At 41.0% G+C, this 19,728-nt stretch overlaps 1 protein-coding gene across 11 annotated transcripts in view; it reads left to right on the plus strand.

Moving 5' to 3' along the window:
* Nucleotides 1–19,728, plus strand: part of atp8a1 (ATPase phospholipid transporting 8A1) — a 176,995-nt gene that overhangs the window by 65,660 nt on the left and 91,607 nt on the right. For 9 of the 11 annotated variants that reach the window (XR_009790381.1, XR_009790382.1, XM_061786766.1 and 6 more), the window contains 5 exons: nucleotides 1,509–1,586; nucleotides 1,664–1,752; nucleotides 6,098–6,142; nucleotides 10,022–10,094; nucleotides 19,138–19,243. Coding sequence is in view for 9 of the 11 variants with exons in the window: in XM_061786766.1 (XP_061642750.1) it covers nucleotides 1,509–1,586; nucleotides 1,664–1,752; nucleotides 6,098–6,142; nucleotides 10,022–10,094; nucleotides 19,138–19,243 (391 nt within the window). In the remaining 2 variants the exon portion in view is untranslated. The remainder of the gene's footprint in view (nucleotides 1–1,508; nucleotides 1,587–1,663; nucleotides 1,753–6,097; nucleotides 6,143–10,021; nucleotides 10,095–19,137; nucleotides 19,244–19,728) is intronic. The other 2 variants (XM_061786768.1, XM_061786773.1) reach the window with 1 other exon arrangement.

Raw genomic sequence — 19,728 nt, forward strand, 5'->3', positions numbered from 1 at the left:
TGTGTGTTTTTGACCTGGCAAATAAAGATGATTTTGATTCTGATTATGTTCGCTAGCCTGCAAGCTAACAAGCTCAGGAGCTTGCTCGACCATCGCGGGGTCGTTTAATACGTAAGCGTCTCACTCGGAGATGTTGTGTGTGGGTCACCCCACATAACAGATACACGGGAAAGTTGAGTGTTTATTAACCATAATGCACACCTTATTCAGCCAGTAGCTGACTACAGACACTGAGCACATAGCACTCGCTATAAGTGAAGGGCTGTCTCCAGCGCCTTAAGCAGACAGGCCCAGCCAGTCCTGCACCTCGAGGAAGAGCCTTTTTGTTCACGATTTCAGACCCTTATTTTACATACATGGTGATTTTTTTTTTATATATATATATTTTTTTAAATTCAAATTTGGCTTCTCAAAAACACTTCTGTGGTGGATCAAATGTTTTTGGGCTTTTCGGTTCCACTGTAAGAACAACCTTTCACAACGTAGAATTGCAAGGAATTTAGGGATTTCATCATCTACAGTCCATAATATCATCAAAAGATTCTGAGAATCTGGAAAAATCGCTGCACTTAAGCGGAAAGGCCAAAAAAAACAACAACATTGAATGGCCGTGACCTTGGATCCCTCAGGCTGCAGTGCATAAACAACCACCATTATTGCGTCAAGGATATTGCCACGTAGGCTCAGGAACACTTCAGGGAACCATTGTCAGATAACTCAGTTCGTTGCAATATCTGAAAATACAAGTTGAAACTCAACCGTGCAAACCGAAAGCCATATGACAACAACACCCAGAAAAGCCGCCAGTTTATCTGGGCCCAAACTCATCAGATTATTTTACGCGAAGTGGAAAAGTCTGATGAGTCCACATTTCAAATAGTTTTTGACATAGCTGAAGTCAAAGGTCAGATCTCATTACTGCTCAGTCATCATTTTCAGATGATCTTTCTGAGGCTTTGTGGAATCATATCTCTTGGTAATAGGGGGAAAAAACTAATTCCAAACTTCGTGGGATTTTTTCTCTTTGCCAGAGAAACAACTCATTTTGATTTTGAATGCTATCCAATCCGAGACATATAAACATGGTCCAAAAAAACCCCATCTCATATTTCAATGTTGATGAAGTTGTGCCATTTAGTTCTGTTAGTTGTGAACTTGTGAACTGCTCGATCTATCAGTCATCATTTTCAGATGATCTTTCTGAGGCTTTGTGGAATAATTTCTCTTGGTAATAGGGGGAAAAAAACTAATTCCAAACTTTGTGGGATTTTTTTTCTCTTTGCCAGGGAAAGAACTCATTTTGATTTTGAATGCTATCCAATCCGAGACATATAAACATGGTCCAAAAAAACACCATCTCATATTTCAATGTTGATGACGTTGTGCCATTTAGTTCTGTTCGTTGTGAACTTGTTTTATTAAGGGGGGGATGAAAGGGTGGAGGATGCCGGTTGGAAACGTTACGGTCCCATCCGAGTTGATTTGATTGTTCTTTGTGACCTTGGCAGGACACTGATATGATCTACGAGCCTACAAACACACCTGCCATGGCTCGCACCTCTAATCTGAATGAAGAGTTGGGCCAGGTAATATAAAAGCAATGTTCTTTATCTTTGACGTTATGATGGCTTTCAATCTTGAATGTCCTCTTTCTCTTATGCAGGTGAAATATATTTTCTCTGACAAGACGGGCACGCTGACCTGCAATGTCATGCAGTTTAAGAAGTGCACAATTGCTGGAGTGGCCTACGGGTACGTAATCCCCCTCCCGCTCTACTTTCCCTTTTTCTCCTCATGCCCTCTTACTTCCTACTGTCACCTTCACCTTCGTCAGTCCATGTGGTGTTTTCTCTCCTCCCTCAATTTATCTTTAGCGGCTTTCTCAGAGCTACTGAACTGTACATAAACGGTGCATCGATATTTGATGCCTCTTTTGCTGTTTTTGGCCAACATTTTGGAAAGCAGAGAAGCATCTGCACCTGTTTTGCCATGAGCAAACGCACTCATTTCATTAAACCACCCTCACAGTTGACTCTTCTGGGAAGAAAAAGCACTTTCTTGTTAACACTGTAGCTTGAGTGTGAAGTGTTCAAGCTAGCCATTTTGGGCACGAAAGTGCATGATTAATCCCTTTAGAATTCAATTAAATGCTTGATTGATGACGTACAGATGAAAGGATAGAAAGAAGGTCTGATTAGGACTGTAGCAAAGAAATATGGACATCAGTAATACAAAGAAATATGATTCAACTGGATTTCCATGAGAGATTATTCAGGAAACAGTATCAGGCATTATCATTTTCGAAAATACCAAGCGAGTCTAAGAAATCATTTTCCAATAGTTTCTTCATTTGCCCAAAAGAAGAACTCAGGCACAAAGATGCAATAGAAAGGCAGCGGAGCCTCAGACTCAAAACCGAAACCACTTTCAATTTACACAAACCAAGGACAACAAAATCAAACTCTTTGATGTAAAATTCCATTGGTATCTAGTAAAAATGTGGTTAGCACAGCTAGGAAACTTCATGTGGGCTTCTTCTGCAGCCGGTTTAGGCAGCCTGAACTACTTGGGCCCACTGCTGGTTGCTGCCAAAATGTAAAATCCATTTTAGATTGATTGACATAAATACTCTACGCCCATCCTTGCTTTTATATACAGTACATTACTTTTACTTACAGGGGCTGATGGTGAAATGCCGCAGTTTAAAACTAGGTTTTTAAAATATTTATTTTTAATTGGCACTAGTCTAAAGTACTCAAACTGAATGAGGTCATGTCTGTCCTCCTTTGGGGGCAAACCCTCTTGCCGACGTACTTCAGTCAGCCTGCAGTCTCTGCCAGATCCTCGCCAAAGATATTGCCTTTAATTCCAACTGATGGATGCAAATCAGATAAGACGACTTTTAATGTGGGAAAGTTTCAACGACAACCACGACTTAGTGACATATTTCTGCACATTCATTTTTCCCACAACACACGAACCTGCTTTGTCGTGTGACATTTTCCCGTCTATTCCCATCACAGATTTCCTATTTCACCTCTCGCCTAAGGTGACGTCAGATATCTTTAGCATTGTTGTTTCTAATTGACTTTGCATGCATCTTCATCTGGAATAAACAAACTCTGCTGTTTGAGTTTTGGGCATTAACTGAAACTAAACAATTTTTTTTTCAAGGGAAACACAAGAACACTTTTAGCACAAGTGCGTGCGAAGTCGTAACTTGTAATTGGGTGACACACAAACACGCACACACACCAAAGAACTGACACAACTGCCTTCATGTGTTCCTCTCCACAAATGAAGGGCTGCTGTAATTAATAAAGTCGGCCCCGAGGGTGTAGACATTAATTAATTCCACTGGAATGCAGTCCAAATCTCAAGGAGAGATGTTGCTTAGCTGAGTGAAGTGCACACAATCCTCCTAAGCCTGACATCTACAGTAAGTGGGGAAAAAAATACATATACAGGATATAGACGCTGATATCCAAATATATGTTCCAGCTTCTGAATCAATAAGTTAAGATTTCATTTGCGAGATACCGCAGCTACCAAAATGCTTATCATAATTCTAATTATTATTTATGATTATGTAATTATTATACATTTGAATGAATCCTTAATGAAAGTGCATGTACACAAAATCTGGTGCGTACGTTCACTATTGGCCTCGGACACATCAAACTTTGTCGAACTTCGGTTTTACGTGTTTATATTGAACATTTCGAGTGACAGCTTATATAGTGAACTTACAGGCATTGTGACATGAATTTTCAGCATTCACTATGATATAATTACATGTAGACACATGCCACAAGAAAATATATATATATTGATCACATTTCTTTAAATATATGAATATGTATTATATATGAATATATCACATCAAATTCATTAATAAAAATGTCTGCAATTAGACTATATTTGGTTACAGTAGTTTAACACTATAATTGTAAATTTCATTACTAAGAGGCTAGCTGTGGTCCAGGGGTGTCAAAATCAAATTCACGGTGGGCCAAAATTTTAAATGGGGACAACGTCGCGGGCCAAACTCAATATTTAATGAAAAATCACTGCGATTTGCATGTTACACTTCTCTGAAGAAATGTAGCGTTAAAGTTTATCATATGACAACAAACTTAATTTTTGCTTAAACACTGAATCTGGATTAAACAATCTTTAATATTATAAACAAGGCCATTTTCAAAGGCCAACAACAAAACAACCCCAAAAAAATAAGAATGTTCTTCAATTAAAAAAACAAACTTCAAACAATTAACAGTCCCTGCCTCCCTGCCTAGGAGTTGATAAAGGCCATTAAAAAAAAAAAAGAAAAAAACAATTACCGTATTTTCACAACCATAGGGCGCACTGTATTAAAAGGCGCAGTCTCAGTTACGGGGTCTATTTCTGTATTTAACACATACATAAGGCGCACCGTATTATTGGGTGCACATGCGCTAGCTTAAAACATACGGTAGCATGCATGCACGCAAAAACAATGTTTTTAAAAAGGCAGCGGGAGCAAAACTGAGTTTGATTGTACTTTATTGAAGTATTTAACAATGTACTCACGTTATTTTTTCTGATTAATCGTCATCCACAAATCCATCAAAGTCCTCATCTTCTGTATCCGAAATGAACAGCTGGGCAAGTTCTCAATCAAACACGCCAGGTTCGAGTCAGTCTCGTTGCCGTGCGAAAGCTCGAACAAAAGTGCAAGCAGACACGTTAGCCCCAGCATCCACAATCCATTCACAAATTGTGGCTGCCCCCTCGTTTTAGTAAAGATGCGTTCGCCGTCTGTCATCCATGGCTCCCACACCACTCACTTCACTTTAAACGCCCTGTTTACACGGATGTCCAGCGGTTCGTCAAGCCTCCCGGAACGATGGCAAGCCCCGAGTTATTGCACTCTGCCGAATGGTGACTGTAGAGACGCTTTTCCCGTCTGTTCTTTGCTCATTAATCCATTGCTCTTCCAACTCGGGCCAGCTCGCCTTGTTTCCGTGTTTTGTTTTTCTTTTTTTTCCGCGGAAACTCGGCTTCGTCTTCTTGACTTGGCAAAGCTCGTTTTCCTGCTTCCTCCACTTGCGAACCATGGATTCGTTGATCTTGAATTCTCTCGCGGCTGCTCGAGTCCCATGTCGCTCCGCGTAACTAATACCTTGCAGTTTAAACTGTGCTTCGTAAGCGTGTCTCTTCATAGGTGACATTTTCGGGGGTCCTTAGCCAAACCAATGTTGTTTTGCACAATGCACACCCTGGAAATGCTCCCAGTCAGTCAAGCGGTTAATAAAAAAGAAATAAAAAAAAAAACACCCCGGCGCGATATACCTACTGGGGCCGTGACTTTAGCATCCTACTTCACGCACTCTTCCCCTGTCCTCAGCCACGTCCGCTTTTCCTCTGTGTGAGCAGCGTGTCGGCAGGAAATGCTAATAAAAAAATAAAGTCAAGCAGAGCGCTCATCATACAACAACATTTATAGATGTTGGAACTCGGTGCACACATAAGGCGCGCCGCATTATAAGTCGCTCTGTCCATTTTGGAGAAAATTTAAGATTTTAAGTGCACCTTATGGTCGTGAAAATACGTTCTATTCTTTGTTACAGCCACGTTGCTCCACACACGGCAAACAGGTCTGTCTTTTACTTTAGTGAACAGACAATCTGCCTCCCACCTGTCTTGGAAGTTAACTGTTTTCCATCTTTCGTTTGGCCATTTTTGGGAAGGGGAAGTGTAAATTTGCTCGAGGAGGCTGGTAGCATAGTTGCTAATGACTGCAACAGAAAGGGAAGGGGCGCTCGCCGGTCTAGACTGATGGGACAACACACTAGCAAAGCATTCTGGGATTTGGAATATTAGTGGCGCATGTGCTATATACTGGCGGGCCACCTCTAATACACATTTGATATGGTCTTGTGGTCCAAATATAATTACATCGTGGGCCAAATTTGGCCCCCGGGCCAATCCGTCACAATTTAGCATCCTAAACCATCCCATAATAATAACCCATGATCAGCATCCTAAATCCATTAATGATCAGTTTTTATTTCCTTTTTTTCTTTTTTTTTTCTTCCAACCTTTGCTCCAACAGTCACGTGCCTGAGGCTGAGGAGGGTAGTTTTGCAGAGGACGACGGGTAAGATGATTGGGCTGCTTGTGTGACGTTGTGCTGCCGTGCCTGGAGGATATGTGACTTTGAATGCAAAACTGTTCAGTGACATGTTTCGCTGTGCACTGACTAATATGAGGAAGTGGATTCACCGTGTGTAACTGTTGTGATGTGATATGAAGACATAGCTTCAATTGTTTATCATACAGTATTGTTGTACCATCTGATTTCTGCAGATTTGGTGTAGGCTGCGCTGAGTTGCGGCACACATAGAACCACACAACTGTTTCTCCCACATACATGCGCATGCGCACACACGCGCGCGCACACACACCTCCATCAGCAGAACAGCATGCCGTAACTATTTTTGCATGGGTGATTGGGACCTGTTTGCTGATGTGTGATGTTGAAGTTACTGTGTAATTTGTCCCTTTGCAGCTTTGTCTTTTTACTGAAACCAATTTCGAGGCTGTGCTCGTCATGAATATACTATATTGCACTATCGATTGATGTTTTTTTTTCTTTTCCCCCACCCCTACTTGTGTTCTGAACCTTCATTCTACCACCTGCTACTCCCAGTAACACTTTTTCATAGAAATAATCCGTATTTTGTGGCTATCCATAAAACAGAGGCCATCATTATTGCCTTATAACTGTTGCATTTCAGTTAAAATTTATCTTGAAATGTAACAAAGTGATACCACCCTGCCATAGGTCAGTTATAAACCCATCCAGGCCTCCAGCGTATTAAGGTTTAATCTGGAAACAGCCCCCGCTAATTGATTAAGAGCCATCAGCACGCATGTTCCTGTTGTGACGGCACCCCGCTGCGCTAGCAGTCAGTCGATAAGTGACTGCGCTGTAGTCTGAAAGGTTTCATCAACACCGTCAACATGTTGAGTGATGCCTGTGTGGAGCTCAGAGGGTCTCCTTTCTTTTCCTGTGCAGCCAGCATACTCTGTCCTTGTTGGAGCATTAGCATACATTCATGTCAAATGTCAGTGAGTAAGCCATCTGCAATTTAGTGTAGCTGTGTGGTCATACAAGCATCCCGTTATCAGCAACATCTGCAATTTTTGTAGCATTGGCGGATCATTGTGTAAATGTAGTTGGATAAGCATTTGTGTTGCTTGTGTTTATCACAAATTCAAAGAACAGAATGTGAGACTTGTACTGAATAAGCGAGCTATTGATTGTTGATGAATCGCCCTTTGATGCAATGGGGTGCACCACTTGGCTGCAAGTAGCAGAGGTGCTGTTGATTTATTTACTCTTTGCTGTCTAACGAAGTCCAAACATGTTATGAGCCTTTTGGATTATTTGCGACGGAGAAAGGGACTAACTTTGAAATAGCAGTTGAAGAATAACATACCGATAAGTGGTCTTTTAATGAGAGAGAGCTGTAATATACAAAAAAAAACAAAAAAAAACTACCAAACCATGTACAAGCCCCAATTCCAATGAAGTAAGAACGTTGTGCAAAATGCCAATAAAAACAGAATACAATGATTTGCATATTTTCAATCTACTATATATTCAATCGAATACACTATAACAACAAGATATTTGTTCAAACTGAGGAACTTGTTTTCTTGTTTTTTGCAAATATCTCATTTTGAATTTGATGCCTGTAACACATTCCAAAAAAAGTTGGAACAGGGGCAACAAAAGACTGTGAAAGTTGAGGAATCCTTTAAAAGAAAATAAAAAAAAAACACCTGTTTAGAACATTCCACAGGTGAACAGGTTAATTGGAAACAAGTGACTGTCATGATTTGGTATTGGCAAAAAAAAGTAAAGTTCGTGTTTGAACATTACGTGTATTCAATGGAATATAGGTTGAAAATGATTTGCAAATTGTATTGTTTTTATTTACATTGTATACAAAATCTCAATTTAATTTGAATTGGGGTTTGTAATAGTCAAATTGCTCCTAATTTTTACAACAAAAAGAGTACAGATTAAGTCTGTCGTTGAGCCAGTTTACAAAGTAAATAAATGTACTAAATTCCACAAGCCAAAGGGCCAACATGTGCCCATAACACTGAGAACAAGGGCACAGCACAACAATATACCTTAACACAGAGATTAAACAAAACCCATATAAATCCCGACTTTCGACATGTGCTACACAAATACCATTTTAATATTGTTAACAAGTGTGCAGTTCATTTAAAAGACTGCGGTACCATACCAACAAGAGGAATAGGCCGATTGGTGGGTTGAGTTGGTGATGAGGACCACCAATCAGGGAAGAGCAGTCAGAGACCAGCAGACACAGCACTGCATCAGTTTGTTGGTCAGAATATACTAGGAGCCATACACCCCCTCTCTTAAAATGCAAACCGCGGGTTTGTTTACTAGTCCCCCCCCCCCCCCCAAAAAAAAGGGTGCCTATAATCTGGACAAGCCATTGGCAAATAGATTTTTGCAGCCTTGTATTCTAGTACAAGCAATGCGAAGGGTTTTCACACTATCAAAAGCGTTTTGGCACTCTGAGGGCCACGTGTACTCAACTTTTGGAGTACACAGACATATTGAGAATGGGTCTCATGATAATAGAGTGAACATTTTTAAATTTAGCAGTCGAAATAGAATTGCTGATAAGGCTAACAATAATCCATCCATTTTCCGTACCACTTATCCTCACTAGGGTCGCGGGCGTGCTGGTGCCTATCCCAGCCGGTTCTGGGTGAGAGGCGGGATACACCCTGAACTGGTCGCCAGCCAATCACAGAGCACATATGGACAAACAACCATTCGCACTCATATTCACACCTACTGGCAATTTAGAGTCGTCAATTAACCTACCATGCATGTTTTGGGAATGTGGGAGGAACCCGGAGTACCCGGAGAAAACTCATGCATGCACGGGGAGAGCATGCAAACTCCACGAGTTTGGAGGCGAGGCCGGATTTGAACCCGGGTTCTCAGAACTGTGAGGCAAATGTGTTAACCAGTCGTTCACCGTGTCGCATGCAAACAATAATAGTATTCCAACAACTATGCAGTTCTAAGAGTTTTGAGTCATTATTTGTGTTAAAGACGAATGAGTAATGTTATCATAAGAAATTTTGCTTTTACTCACCACTGTGGTAGAACACGTTTTTGGCCACTAATCAGGGAGGGACAATTCTCATTATTTCCTTGTAACATTAAACATTTATGGTGATGGTTGGGAGCTAATGTTGTTTCTTGTACCTTAAGTGCTGTGATTTGGTGATGCTGTGTCCTTTGAAGCATTTTGTGCTGCAGTACAGCATGCATGCGAGATGATATTTTCTTATTTGCCCGTATTGCATGGAAGTGACCATTGTATACCTTTCGGTACCCCAACACAAAGTTTCTGTAAAGTGGTATAGTCAATTATATTAGTACCCTTCACAACTTTCAACAACCGATATGCAAATATGCGCTTTCATATCAAACTCAACTGAGTCTTGTTGTCATGTAAATGGAATATATGTATGAATGGATTCTTATATTACTTTTACAATAGTTTTATTGTTTCACCTCACTTAAAACATTTGTTTTAACAGCTTAATGAGTCAAAATGATTCCAGTAATTATTTTTTTCTCGGTGAAAATTTGACTAGTAAAGCAATTAAAACAATGTGTAACAAGCAAATGTACCTACATCTGATTAGCCTTAGTTTTACATTTGAAGCTACTGTATTATGAAAACTTTATATATTATGAGTACTTGTGTGTCGAATTTTGTTTTTTTCGTAAATCATTCTTCTTGCCTTATATTGCCAATATTAGAATTGTCCCATATGGCACACAGGCGGTCGGTACCCCACTCCCATTTTAGGTTGCTATTTACAATATTGCAACGACTGTCATTTCTACTGTTATCACGGTGCATTCTTTTATTGTTTGATGTGTGTTGTGTCCTCTTTCCAGGCACAGCTCACACTCATCGGAGGAGTCAGGCTTTATCGACCCGAGCTTGCTGGAAAACCTCCAAAGTAATCATGTGAGTATAGTCGCCTGTCAAGTTACGTCTCCGGCACAGAACAAAAAATTATGTGGGATCAAATTGTGAAAATGATCTATCCCCTTGACACTGAACCCTACGGTTTTGGGTGGGATTGTGTTGAGGGAGCCTGATGGGAGGTTGTGTAGATCATACGTCATATTTATGGTACCTGTCATTTGTACTGAAGCACAATATCATGTTTTTGACTCGTTGAGGTCATCTTCTGTCACTTAGATGAAAACCGTCCTTGAACGGGTGGTCACATTATTGACAGAGGAAGGCTCATTCGTGCCAGGTTGGAGACTGAATGAGGAGAAAAAGATCTATACAGGTTGGCCAGACAGAGGGATAGAGATGGGAAGGTTGTGCAGCAGGTTAGGGTGATTGAGGATAGAGATGGAAATGTGTTGACTGGTGCCAGTAGTGTGCTGGATACCTGGAAAGAATACTTTGAGGAGTTGATGAATGAGGAAAATGAGAGAGAAGGAAGAGTAGAAGAGGCAAGTGTGGTGGACCAAGAAGTAGCAATGATTAGTAAAGGGAAAGTTAGAAAGGCACTAAAAAGGATGAAAAATGGAAAGGCAGTTGGTCCTGATGACATGCCTGTGGAGGTAAAGCAATTAAGTAACAAGAAGCAGAGCTGGAGGTGGCAGAAATGAAGATGTTGAGGTTCTCTCCAGGAGTGAACAGGTTAGATGGGATTAGAAATTAGGTCATCAGAGGGACGGCCAAGGTTAGATGTTTTGGAGACAAAGTTAGAGAGAGCAGAATATGATGGTTTGGACACGTCCAGAGGAGAGATAGTGAGTATATTGGTAGAAGGATGATGAGAATAGAGCTGCCAGACAAGAGAGGTCAAGGAAGACTAAAGAGAAGGTTTATAGATGTAGTGAGGGAAGACATGAGGGCAGTTGGTGTTGGAGAGAATGATGCAGGAGATAGCCTTACATGGAAAAGGATGGCACGTTGTGGCGACCCCTAACGGGACAAGCCGAAAAGAAAAGAAAAGAAGAACAAGGCTCATTCACTTATTTCTTTTTCCACTGAGAGAACAATAGTGAAAGCTCAGTTGTACAATTTGGAGTAAAATGTGCTCGAAAAATATGCCTCAATAGTAAAAAACAAACAAAAACAAAAAAACCTAACTTTTAGGTCTCTGTTTTCCCGACTAGTGCAAACGCGGCGTGGGTTGTGGGGTGACTCTGCAAGGGAGCTGGTTTGACCCGAGTTGTCATAATCTCGCAGACGTGCGCAGCTGGCGTATTTAACACAAGTGGCTCTCTGCGTTGGTGGACGTAAACACAGGCTGAATTCATTCCTTCCTTTTAAGTTAGCCTCTACACTAACTTTTGCATTAGTAAAACTGCAAAAGTTGGTCGCACCAGCACATGATTTGATCGCACCAATTTTTGTGGCGGTACAGCATGACCATGGGATACAATAGTTTTGTATGAAGTAAAGATTGACAGTGACTTGAGATATGATATTTTCAAAATATGTTACAGTGAACAAGAAGTTTGTCCGCAACAAGCAGTAACAGACAAAATGGGTCAATTAAATTTAAATAAAACAAACCAAAACAACAATGGCTGTATTTTTATGTGCTCATTTGTATGACTCGGGGGGGGGGGGGGGGGGGGGGTATATGACTCCTCATATAATATAGTTCTTATATTGAGGGCTCCAAACCCTCTACCCTGCAAAAATCAGTTAATTTTTAACTTGACCGTAACCATATGATTGACATACATTGAAAAATGATTGCATAAGTGTACCACCACCCGTATTGTTTATTTATTCACACTATTTCTGATTTCTGATTATTCACACTATTTTTATCCAAAACATGGATGAATCATTACTAATGCAATAATTGCACTTTATTTTAATGATAGTTTATTTTCTGACACAATCCCCTTTAAAGGAGTCAGGGCTTTTTAACTTTGCACATACATTATCTTCATATGTCTGTGCTATAAACAGGGTTTAGAAATGGATAGACAGACTGACACATTTTTTAACTGCTTGCTTGATAACAAAGTTATTAAAACCTGTGCACATGACTCTATGTTTGTTATGAGTGCAATGAAAACGATAGACCAAATAAGCAGGCAATCTTTGCCCTTAGCGGTATAGCAGGCAGCCAATCATATTGCAGCGGGTCGCTTTTAACGCAAATGGAATTCATAATAACAATTGAGACACTATCATCACACAGTCCTGGCTCTCTCTCTCTCTCTCTCTCTCTCTCTCTCGTGCAGGAGGAGAACAAAGGTGACTGTCAAACATTAAAACATGCACTCGAGCAAATGCGACAAGATGAAAGTTTTAATCGTACTAGCTGAAAAAGGTCGCATGTGCGACCAATTTGGTCGCAGTCTCGAGCCCTGTAGGCCCACTGACGGTCTTGCATGCATGGAAAGAGCAGTCCATGCATGCTTGGAGCATTGTCACTTGGCCCATGTGGCAAAAGACAACCTGAATCAAATCCAAGATGAGCTGGTGGTAACTACGGGCGACTTAAATATGAGTGTATTCACACCAGGAAAGTCCTTTGGTCCACTTGTTTGGTCCGGGACAAAAGCGGACATTATTTTTTTCATTTGGTCCGGTTCACATTCACATTATTCATTTGGCAAGCGAAGTATAGTTTGTAAACAAAGTCACGCATGTGACGATTGTTGCTTCCATTGGACATAAATGACGAGGGTGTGACAAAGCACAGACCTGGAAATGCACGTTGCATTCTGCCAATTTGCACCCTTATTAAAGTTGGAAAGATAAAGGCTAGAGTAATCTGACATGCAGTGTGTTGTTCCTGTGTTAAGCCTCCAGTTAATATCATACAGGCAGCCTCACTTGCACAATAAACAGCAGGTCGTTTAGTTTCATGACATTCTGCTACAACAGTTACCATGGTGACAACAACAGCAATTGATCACAGCAATGTGTTATGTTGGGGAAAAAAAGAATGAAATGAGGAAAAATATGTGCGGTGTCATGACCGGATATTCTGTAGAAGAATTTTTGTGCTGTCCATTGAATTGATGCACACCAGGATTTGCTTGTGTGTATTCACAACTGCACCGGACCAATTGAGAAATTAACTCTGGTTCGTTTAGAGCAGAACAAATGTGGCAAGTGTGAAAACACCCATATTGCAGGATCTGTCCGTCCGTCCATCTGACGGACCAGAGAAGAGAATTAAACCACAGCACCGACAAAAATAAACTATTTGAAAAAAATAAAAAATAAAATAAATCCCTGGGGCTTTTCACTTTCTCTTGAGTCAAAAAGTCATCTTTTCGCTGGACCCATCAACTTTGATCACACTGTCCACATCCAGAGTGGACATCTGTCACCGTTGCTGTGACAGATTGCGACGATCCACCAGTCAGTGGGAGTCAGGGGTCTGGGTCGATTGCTGACATCACAGTATTCTCGCCACCAAGACCGTCTCTTCAGCTCTTTGTGCTTGAACTTGTCAAGGCCCTCGTTTGCATTGCAGTATACAAGCCTAAGCTAAACCTTGCATGAAGCTTTGGCCTTCATACAGCCATGCAGACACCTCACAATGCATACCAAGAGAAAAGGTCATTCATGGTCTGTAATAAAAACGGTGTACTTTCATATTCAAGAGACCATTTGATTAACACAGAACCTCCCTCAAACACCAGCACCACCTACCTTATTCATTTCTCTTGTCACAGAGCAGGGTTGCAATAGACAACCAAAAAAGGTAGATTTAATAATCCCAACCATTTCCGCACCCAAATTCGTTTGACAAGGAATATAATATTGGAAACACCCTCACTGTGTGCCTCATCTTCACCCAAGGGCGGTTTAAGAAATGGGCGATATGGGCAGCTGCTCATGGCGGCCTTCTGTGGAGGGCGGCACTCCCCCTCCCACCCCCTGTTGACAATCGGCCAGAGGTGCGCAATCGACAGGTGGCGCATAGGGCGCATACACTTCGAACTGCTGTTTTTTAAAACAAACCCAAATCATATACACATACTGATTTTTAACATGTTCATTGATATTTTTAAATGTGAGAATCCCCACAAATGACGATTAAAAAATTGGCACATGTATGCTTACTGCTCTTATCGACAATCATGAGTCTCTTCCCCCAGACCAGCTGTCTGGTGTAGTACCATTATTGACCTATGAGAGGCAGTGTGGCGAACGGGTATCCAGACTGCTGGAAAATGGAAAAAAGAGTAATAGTCGAAAAAAAATAGAAGTTAGGCTAACTGTTAGTTTGTCTGGTAACTACATTGTGGTTGCAAACGCTTCTTGTCATTTCCTTGAATGACTTGTGACAGACGTTATACACACACTCATCACGACCAGTACCTCCTCTATATGTCTTGAGCTTCAGGTTGCTTCCTAATTGGCTAATGTTCCATTGTAAATCACAATCACAGAGCCCACGGATCTGAGGAACCGGGGTTGACCAGATTTGTGATCAGAAATATTGAAAAGTATGAACATTAATGATTGTCAGCCCAAGCAGACTTGGGAGGTGAAATCTATTTTGACATATCCCACTGCACAGGAAAATCACTCAGGAAATCTTTTAGAGACAGGTGAGAATCTGGCCTTTGCTGACTTTGAAGGCAAGGAGGGAAAATGCTCAAATGTTACTCAATTCTGTTCTGTTCTGATCTGATAAAGGACAACTCAGCTTCAGGGTCTTGAATCTTACACATTAGAAAGTGTCTCAATGTGGAAAAGGACAACTGTTTCTGATTAGACTGAGTAGTATTCTGTGAAAACAGAGAACATGCACATGCATGTTAGGTGTTCAGTGGGGTGGTGATTATTGGTCAGTAATCGGTATCGACCCTGTAGTCTCTAACGTATGCCCACACTGAACACTTAACATGTAAGTGCATGTCAATGAGGCCGACAATCGATATTTGGAGCCGATATTTATTTGCAGTAAAAGGGAAAATTTGGTCATCACAATTTTGAATAGAAATATTACAAGGTGTTTGAAAAAGAACTGATACCACTTTATCACAAGTTCGATAATTCCGCACTTTCAGAAGGTGAACCACCTCAGTCATGGGCTAAAGATATTAGCATCATCAAGAAAGATGGCAAAGACCCGACTTTATGCACGTCTTATCACCCCATAAGCCTCATATCAGCCTGAAAATACTTACTGCCATCATTGCAAATATAATTGAAGGCCACATAAGAAAACTTGACCAAACGCATTTTGAAATGTGACCATAAGGGTTTTATAGCACAGACACAAGGAACAGACGATGTTACAAGGGCCTTAAATCCTTAAATAATAGCACAAAAAACGAACACCACATCAATCCTTCTCAGTTTTGATGCTGAGAAAGTCTTCGATCAGTATGATTGGCCCTTTCTACAAAAGACTCTTAAACACACTGTATGGGCTTTGAAATGCCTTTATTAAATGGGTCAATTATTTTTTTTATAAAAACCCAGGTCACGAGTGAGGGTTAATGGCCACTTCTCTGATTATTTTTCTGACTGGGACGCAGGGCTAGACATGGTGAAATTCTTTTGCCCTCACCGTTTGCACTTAGAATAGAACCGTGTGCCAAACTTATTAGAGCTAATCTTCTCATACAGGGAACAATAGAAGAAACCAATTCATTTCATAAGCTGTTTCTTTTCGGTGATGATATTTTATTATTTTGGGAGAATCCCATAACTTCAGTTCCTACTCTGCTCCATACCCTTAATCAGTATAGTCTAATATCAGGTTGTAAAATTAATGCAAAACAAATCCATCCATCCATCCATCCATTTTCTGAGGTAGGGTCACGGGGGCAGTAGCTTTAGCAGGGACGTCCAGACTTCCCTCTCCCCAGCCACTTCATCCAGCTCTTCCGGGGGGATCCCGAGGCATTACCAGGCCAGCTAAAAGACAGTCTTTCCAGCGTGTCCTGGTTCGTCCCCGGGGTCTCCTCCCGGTGGGACGTGCCTGGAACACCTCACCAGGGAGGGATCCAGGAGGCATCTGAATCAGATGCCCCAGCCACCTCATCTGGCTCTTCTCAATGTGGAGGATCAGGGGCTCTACTCTGAGATCCTCCCGGATGACCGAGCTTCTCACCCTATCTCTAAGGGAGAGCCCGGACACCCTGCGGAGCAAAACTCATTTCAGCCGCTTGTATCCGGGATGCACTACAGACTACACACACACATGCACCCACACACAGACACACACACACAGAGTGAAATATTTCATGCATTTTTTTTGAGAGGGCAAATTCCTGACTAATTTTTACATTAAAAATCACTATTTCTTTAATGAATTATTTCTGTTCACGTTATCCATCCATCCATTTTCTTCCGCTTATACGGGGTTGGCTCGCAGGGGCAGTAGCAGGGAAGCTCAGACTTCCCCTTTCCCCAGCCACTTCGTCCAGCTCTGAGGTTACTGAGGGGCTCCCGAGGCGTTCCTAGGCCAGCCGGGAGATGTCGTCTCTCCAGCGTGTCCTGGATCTCCTCCCGGTGGGACATGTCCGGAACCACCACCATGGAGGCATCCACGTGGCATCCTAATTAGATGCCCGAGCCACCTCAACTGGCTTCTCTCAGTGCGGAGGAGCAGTAGCTCTTCTCTGAGCCCCTCCCGGATGACCGAGCTTATCACCCTATCACTATAAGAGAGCCCGGACACCCTGAGGAGGAAACTCATTTCAGCCGCTTGTATCCAAGATCTTGTCCTTTCATTCACAAACCCACAGCTCGTGACCAAAAGTGAGGGTAGGAACGTAGATCGACCGGTAAATCGAGAGCTTCGCCTTTCGGCTTAGCTCCTTCTTTACCACAACGGACCAAACAAATCCAAAGCTTTAATGATTCTTGGAAACTGGCAATCACAGTTGGATAACCTTGTCTCATTCACACAATCCAAAAAGGGGTTCAGATACATGGGGCTAAGTCTTACTCTGAAGATCCACACAGTTGTTTTTATCAAATTATGACAAATGATTTTAAGGAAATAAATAGTCATCTGAATAAATGGGATGTACTTCCACTCTCTCTCTTGGGAAGACTGGAATGTATAAGAATTTATGTTCTTCCGACATTACTATTGTTTAATTTTTATCCCACAGTCCTCATTCAAATAGTCTAGTATCAAAATGTATTTGACAGAACAAAACACCAAGGGTACGCCTTAAAATCCTGTTGTAAGAAAAATGGGGGGCAAGGACTGCCTAACATTCTTCTTTTACGGACTTGATAAATGTTCATTGTTATGGTAACACCCGGCGCGTTGCTCACAACACAGTGAGCCTCTGGGAGAACGGCTTTGGATCCGTAGATGCACACAAATGGGACAATATAGGGAAAGTTAGCTATTTATTACATTCGCTAGCCCATGTGCTAACTAGCTTGCGAGCTAAGGAGCTAAACAGCTTGCTCTGGCTCGCTCGATCGTGGCGACATCGTTTAAAACAGGTCGCTAACTGGCGGACCACAGTCTGCGTCCAGACCCAGAAATAGTCCCATACAGACTCATACCATAGCCAAAACAGAAGTTGAGGAAAAGACAGAGAAAGATCTGTAAATGACAGATAAAACAAGAGAACATTTGGAACAAACGGCGCTTAAAATGGAATGATCGGTGTCATTTTTGTTTGTACTTCTCAGTGGGAAGTTCCCACTGGGAGCACAGTCTAAAACAGTTAAGTTGTTAATATTTGTGAAATTAAAATACTATGTAAAATTGTTTGAGACTTTACTATAGTATCAAAATGCCAAACAGAAAAGGGGAAATTCTAACGTTTTTATTTTTCTTAAGCACGGTATTTGAACACGCATAACTTTCTCTTTTTATTTACTTGCTTTTATTGTAAAATGCAGCCCTACTTTTAGTAAATGAAAGAACATGGCGCAGTTGTGGTCTTTTGTTTGATTACCAGGGCAGAATTTTGTTGATGTGTACAATTCTTTATTATGCTCTAATAGCATTATATCAGTGGCATAAAAAACAACATCAACAATACTATCGTTTATCATGAACGTTTTTAAAAAAAATTGCTATTGTGGCAGGCCTAAACACATTATATATTGAAAGAGAGAGAGAGAGAGAGCAAGAGCAATGGACAGCAAAAATATTGTACAAACAGTATAAAGAGAGTAACAACTGCAATAAAAATCTGCAATATAGCGGGACCGCGAAGCAAGAAATGTGATAAAGCGGAGGATTACTGTATCTGTATTCCGTGATGGTAAATTGCGGGGACTCACTGTTCCAGGGCTGGGACTCATTCTTTCCATTACATGTGCATCCCGGGATTCCTATACTGTATATACCATATATACTGTCTATACACACTGTATACTATCGTAAAAAAACAGATTAATGCTCAAGAATATCTAATATGTGTGCAGTGAACATACATGAGTATATATTTTTCCTTTTTGCTTACCACGAGCCACCTTGAAAATCTGAAAAATGGAGGTTTTACTAGTGCAGTAATTATTCTCAGAGCGCATTGGTTATTGTTCGGGGGTGTTTCAGAGGTGATGAAAGTCGGACCTCTGTATTAGACAAGTGTCCTCTTAAAACATCCATGAGACCTTTAAGTAAATCCTCTTATCTTCTCTCGTATGAAAAATCGATTTGTGGTGAGCGATGTGTTGTTGATGCTGTCTGAAAGGTTATAAGTGGAGATGCAAAAACCGCACATTTGTTTTCAAGGTGCACAGGAGCAGTAATGACACTGGTAGCGCCTTTTTCAACGGCAACGATAGGGAACCTTTCGCACATCAGGGTCTATTTGAGCTTTTATGAAGTCCTCCAATGGCCATACTTATATATATGAAAAAATGAATGCCACGATCAAGATAAACGGATGTGAGAATTTGTAGGTACAGTGTTTTGGGGCTTTTTATGGTTTTATTTGCATAATGCTTCAATTTGAACCTCATTTTTTTTCTTCACCCCCCCCCCCCCCACATCATTACTGTATACTATGGCTTAAATTATGGAGAAAATCCAATGTCAAAGTAGCTTTTTCCCCACTTCCTGTAGCCTACAGCTGCTGTCATCCTGGAGTTCATGACCATGATGGCCATCTGTCACACCGCAGTCCCCGAGCGCAGCGACAGAAAAATCACCTACCAGGCAGCGTCCCCAGGTATGTCACACCTTCTTCGTGTCATTATATTTAAAAATAACCTTTTGCATATATACATAAATGAAATTTATAAGTGCAATGGAGCCCCTAAAGTCGGACTATTAAATTCTTAAAACAGTACAGAATTGTAATCAATTCCAACATTACCTATAAAATTCCCACAGGAACTTGTAAACACCGCCATGTTCCCTCTTTATTACACATCTGGTAGGCATGTTCAAAGGGTACACGATTTTAGTTTTATTTAACAGTGGTTAACTTCTCTTTGCACTTGTATGACAGTTACAGATTTAAAAATCTTGAAAAGAAAAACACCTTTACAGTTAATAAAGGTTTTATGGTGGCTACAGTTTGAGGCTCGAACAAATTAACTCACATTACTATAAGAACAATTGACATCAAATTCACAGTTTAAATGAAGAACATGATTTCAATTGTACATTTTATTAAAATTATATACTTAATTTGCATGTTTATAGAAATAA

The sequence above is a fragment of the Phyllopteryx taeniolatus genome, chromosome 10, assembly GCF_024500385.1.
Source record: "Phyllopteryx taeniolatus isolate TA_2022b chromosome 10, UOR_Ptae_1.2, whole genome shotgun sequence".
Classification (NCBI taxonomy): domain Eukaryota; kingdom Metazoa; phylum Chordata; class Actinopteri; order Syngnathiformes; family Syngnathidae; genus Phyllopteryx; species Phyllopteryx taeniolatus.